Source organism: Priapulus caudatus, unplaced genomic scaffold (genome assembly GCF_000485595.1).
Source record: "Priapulus caudatus unplaced genomic scaffold, Priapulus_caudatus-5.0.1 Scaffold3293, whole genome shotgun sequence".
NCBI classification, from domain to species: Eukaryota; Metazoa; Priapulida; class Priapulimorpha; order Priapulimorphida; family Priapulidae; genus Priapulus; species Priapulus caudatus.
In genome coordinates this window covers 10,625-16,045 of record NW_014580354.1, presented here as the reverse complement: position 1 = coordinate 16,045, position 5,421 = coordinate 10,625, and the positions used below count along the sequence as shown (strand labels likewise).

Here is a 5,421-nt window from a genome sequence, read left to right as displayed (position 1 = left end):
GCGTGGCGTGCGTTATTTCGTACGGTATGCTAGCGGCGTTTGTAATGCCGTTGTCGTGTGGTTTCCTCGCTTCATATTGCTATCTTTCGTGTATGTTTGTCTTGAGCCTGTGTACCACCCACGCGTGACCGCCTGCTGCCGCCCGACTGACATCCCATTTGACTGCCTGACTAACCGCCGACTAACCTCCCCGACTGACCAACTGCCTGAGCCTCCGGACTGGACCTCCCCTTAGACCGCGACCGACTGACATCCCATTTGACTGCCTGACTAACCGCCCGCCTAACCTCCGCTGACGCGACCGACTGACCTCCTGACTGACTCCCATTTGACCGCCTGACTGAGCAAGCCGACTGACCTCCCCATTTGACCCGCCTGACTGACCTCGCCATTTGACCGCCCCGAGGACAGCTCACTGCCATACGTCCGTTCGTCTGCGCCGTGTTTCAGCGTGGCCGCCACGCCCGGTGCCCACACCTCCCCGCAGGCACGCCCCCGCCTCCGTCGAGCGTCTGCGCTCCGTGCCTCAGCCTCCTGTTTGCTCGTCTGCGGCGACGCTCATCCGTGCTGCTGCTGCTCGATTGGCTTCATGAAGCTGTACACGGAGTGCTGACGTGCATGGTATGGTAGGGGAAGAGGAGGAGGAGGAGGAGAGGAGGAGAGGGGAGGAGGGGTTGGAGAGAATCAGAGGAGGGGAAGGAGGAAGGGGAAGCTGTTGTCTGATGATGATTGATGGTTCATGGAAAGCCTTGTACAGGCTGCCTGACGGTGCATGGCTAGGTAGGAGATGAGAGGAAGACGGAGGTAAGGGGAGGAGGGTTGAGGAGGCAAGGGAGGGGGAGGGGTGGGGAGGGGGAGCTGGTTGCCCTGATGATGATGATGGCTTCATGAGCCTGTAAAGGAGTGTCTGACATGCATGCGGTAGGTAGGGTAAGAGGAGGAGGAGGGAGGAGGAGGGATGAGGAGTGGAGAGGGTGGAGGCAGAGGGAGGGGGGAAGGGGAGGAGAGGGGAAGCTGTTGCTGAGATGATTATTGATGCGCTTCATGAAGCCTGTACAGCGAGTGGGCTGACATGGTGCATGGTAGGTAGGGACGCGATAGGAGAGGAGGAGTGGAGGAGCGGTGAGGACAGAGGGAGGGGGGGGGCAGGAGGGGAAGCTGTGCTATTGATGATGATGGCTCATGAAGCCTGTACCGGAGTGGCTCGTGCATGGTAGGTAAGAAGAGAGAGAGGAGGATGAGGAGTGAGGAGGGGCAGGAGGTGGCGGAGCAGAGGGAGGCGGGGGAGGGGAGGGGAGGTTTAGCTGTTCTGTTGCTGATGATATGATGATGCTCATGAAGCCCTGTACAGGAGTGGCTGACATCGCCTGGGTAGCGTAAGGGGACAGAAGAGGGCGAGAAGAGGCGGGGGACCGGGAGGAGAGGTGTAGGAGCAAGGTAGGGTTAGGGTTAGGGTTAGGATTAAGGATAGGGTTTCTTGGTTGTCCACCGGACAATGTCTCAGATTGGTTAGGTTGTCCGGCGCAAATTCCGGTTGTCTCGGACAACCGGACAACGCTTATTTCGAGCACTGCATCATACACATTAAAATATTATCTTTCTGTTAAAAAATACTTTGCTTCAAAAACTAATTTGTATTCATGTTAAACAATATAAATGATACATAAAACAACGAACATGTAATTCCATGCCAGGGTTCTCCCCAGGATGAAATTGAAACAGGGGGGAGAGGGGGAGGGGAAGGGAAGGGGAGGCTGTTGCTGATGATGATGATGGCTTCATGAAGCCTGTACAGGAGTGGCTGACGTGCATGGTAGGTAGGGGAGAGGAGGAGAAGGAGGAGGGTTGGAGGAGCAGAGGGAGAGGGAGGGGTGGGGAGGGGAAGCTGCTGCTGATGCTGATGGCTTCATGAAGCCTGTACAGGAGTGGCTGACGTGCATGGTAGGTAGGGGAGAGGATGGGGAGGAGAAGGAGGAGGTGGGGAGGAGGAGGAGGGGGAAGAGGAGGATGAGGAGGAGGCGTGGAGCATGTGTCCAATGTCTAATGACTAATGATTAACATTAATTTTTCTATAGGTTGGGGGAGAGTAGCTTAACTACTACTTCTTCTACTACTTCTACTATTTATATATGCTACTTCTAACTACTACTACTATTATTTCTATATGCTGGGATAGAGTTACCTAACAACTACTATTACTTTTATAGGCATGGGAAAAATAGCTTAACTACTACTATTATTGCTACAGGTGGGGGATAGATGTCTAACTACTACTATTATTGCTAGCAGGTGGGGGATAGATGTTAACTAGCTACTATTATTGCTACCAGGTGGGGATAGATGTCTAAACTACTCTATTATTGGCTCTACAGTGGGGGATAGATGTCTGTAAAACTACTAGCTATATTGCTACAGGTGGGGTATACGAGTGTCTAACTACTACTATTTTGTTACAGGATTGGGGTATAGATGGTCTAACTAACAACTATTATTGCTACAGGTGGGGATAGATGCCTAACTACTACTATTATTGCTACAGGTGGGGGATAGATGTCTAACTACTACTATTATTGTCTACAGGGGGGGACTAGATGTCTAACTACTACTATTATTGTTACAGGTGGGGTATAATGTCTAACTACTACTATTATTGCCTAACAGGTGGGGGATAGATGCCTACTACTACTATTATTTTGCTACATGGTGGGGATAGAGTGCTAACTACTACTGATTATTGCTACAGCGTTGGGGGATAGATCGTCTAACTACTACTATATTGCACAGTGGGGGATAGATGTCCAACTACTACTATATTGCTAACAGGTGGGGGATAGATTGTCTTAACTACTTATATTATTGCTCAGGTGGGGGCATAGATGCCTAACTACTACTATTATTGCTAAGGTTGGGGCGATAGATGCTCTAACCTTACTACTTATTTGCTACAGGTGGGGCGATAGATTTCTAAACTACTTACTATATTTGCTGACAGCGTGGGGGATAGATGTCTAACTCTACTATTATTGCTACAGGTGGGGCGATAGATGTCTAATACTACTATTGATGCTAAACAGGTGGGGGATAGATGTCTAACTACTACTATTATTGCTACAGGTGGGGGATAGATGTCTAACTACTACTATTATTGCTACAGGTGGGGGATAGATGTCTAACTACTACTATTATTGCTACAGGTGAGTGCGCTGCTGCGGATAGCTACCTATGAGGACCATCTCTTCATTCTCAACCACCTGCTTCGCTGTCCGCCCGGCCTCGCTGACTGGACGGCCGCCTTCATACAAGTGCTGCCATCTACCGGAGCCGGCAGTCAAGGTCAGGTGGCGGTCGACCACGCGCTGACCGTGCTGGCGACGATGACGTCACCGATACGGTGAGAGGATGCGATGCGGAATCGATTTAATCGAATGAATTTGATTCGATAAAAGAGAACGCGTTTAAATTGATTGATCGTCGTGAAATGGATTTTAGCGGTCGATGGGAAAGTTTTCGCGTTTGAAACTGAAAGTGATGAATATTGAAAATTCGGGTTCATGTGATTTGATGGAAAAAGGGGCGGTGTGAAAGCGGCTTGCTAAAGAGATATTTTATTCAAATAAACTAGAATTATTCATTATAGAGTCATTTGTTGCCTAACGTGTTATACCAAATTCTAAGACATGTAAAGAGATTCTTGTCTCAAAGTTAATTGAGTTTGCCTGAAATTCTGATCATTTAACCGAAAACGAATTAACCAATCACTGGGTTTTCTGTACTGGCCCTCCGAAAAAGCCGTGCTTATTACTGTATACGCCATATTTTTCGCGTACAGATATTTTCGCAAATTCTGACTTGACGGACAATTTCGCGAGTGGTTAATTTCGCGGTCGGTGAATTATGAATTATTCGCTATTATTCGGTATGAGTTATTCGCGTGTTGTTATTTTCGCGGTCGGGGACGCGTTCTCGAAATTTGCGAAAATTAAACCACCGTGAAATATACAGCGTATACAGTATTATAATAATAATAATAATTATTATTATTATTGTTGTTATCATTATATTGTTTTTATTTATACTACTGTTGCTATTATTATATACTAAGCTCTGCTTTCTGTATACTGTATACAGGGGGAGAGAGGAGTTCCTTCAACACATGAACTCACAGAACGACAACAGAACTAACGCCTCCAAGCCGTGGGTCGTGCTGAACAGTGAGGGAGAGGAGGTAGGTGGCGCCACTGTCCGCTGTACAAGACACATAGCGCCATCTGCGTTCATCGTTAGCACACGTAGATCTCGCAGCAGCGATCGCATTCGTAGTTATTTAATAATAAAACTAATCAAACGTTATAATTTCGACGTGGAAATTATCTAGTGACAGCACTTCACATGAGCGTTAGATATGCAAGAGCCTGAATAAATTATAATGATATAACGAATAATCACGAATGAACATATGATGAAATAATATAAATATATATGATAATTAGCATAAATAAGAAGTAAGTAGCGAATAACGTTAATAATAAGTAGTACATTAACAGTAAGATATGACAGTAAGAAGTAAGTAACGAATAACGGCGATTAACGCGCGGTTGCCGCGGCGACGAAGGAGAACGAGGATGCGAGCAGGCCGTGGCTTCTCCTCGCCGAGAGCGACCTGATCCTGCTGCTCAGCCAGCTGCAGCTGAACGACGTGTTCCGCTTCGCGCTGCGCGTCACGCCAGGGGGCGCCGGCGGCGGCGGCGACGACGCGTACGACCCGGCAGAGATGTCGGAGGCGGCGATGCTGGGATTGTTCGCTCTCGGCACGTGCGTCGTCGCGATCCTCAGCCGCGGACTGGAGAGCTTCCAGCAGACGCGCTACAGGCAGCTGAACAAGAGGATTGGCTGGATGCTGTGGTAACGAACGCAGACGCCCGGTAGGGTAGCGCCATCTAGTGTTGTCGTTTCGGTTTAACGGTTTTTTGAAGGATTTTTTTACGCGTGATTTCGTTATCGGTTTTAAGCGTTGATTGGTGATTTATTTTATTTTTTGAAAGTTTATTTATGATTTTGAGATTTTATTTTTATTTGATTACTTTCTTGTACTCCTGTTTCATAAAAATACACACAAAAATACAGGAAACTACAAGAAATCGTTTAGTTGTCCAAGTTTCAAAACTCGGCTAAAGCACTCGCGGAAACATTTAAATAAAATAAACTCTCCAACAAAAGTGATTACTTTAAAGTTTTACGTATTTGCTAATTAGATTAAGTAATGTAGCATCGTCTTCGTCGTATTTCCCCGCTGATTTTTCCTTTCTATCCATCGTCTCTTAACTTTCACGTCTCTCTCTCTCTTTCCCTCTGCCAGCGAGACGGTGCAGTACATCTGTGACCACTGGTCGAACTACAGGCGCGCGCGTCCAGCGGATACGA

General features: G+C 47.5%; 1 protein-coding gene across 1 annotated transcript in view; it reads left to right on the top strand.

Annotated features, from left to right (window-relative positions):
• Positions 1-1,890: 1,890 nt before the first annotated feature.
• The window catches only part of LOC106819370 (ectopic P granules protein 5 homolog), a 10,787-nt gene continuing 7,256 nt past the window's right edge, over positions 1,891-5,421 (top strand). Inside the window, exons 1-5 of the mRNA XM_014824014.1 lie at positions 1,891-1,941; positions 3,195-3,391; positions 4,129-4,225; positions 4,613-4,902; positions 5,357-5,421. The exon at positions 5,357-5,421 is cut by the window's right edge and continues 79 nt beyond it. Coding sequence (XP_014679500.1) covers positions 1,909-1,941; positions 3,195-3,391; positions 4,129-4,225; positions 4,613-4,902; positions 5,357-5,421 — 682 coding nt within the window. The 5' untranslated portion in view covers positions 1,891-1,908. The remainder of the gene's footprint in view (positions 1,942-3,194; positions 3,392-4,128; positions 4,226-4,612; positions 4,903-5,356) is intronic.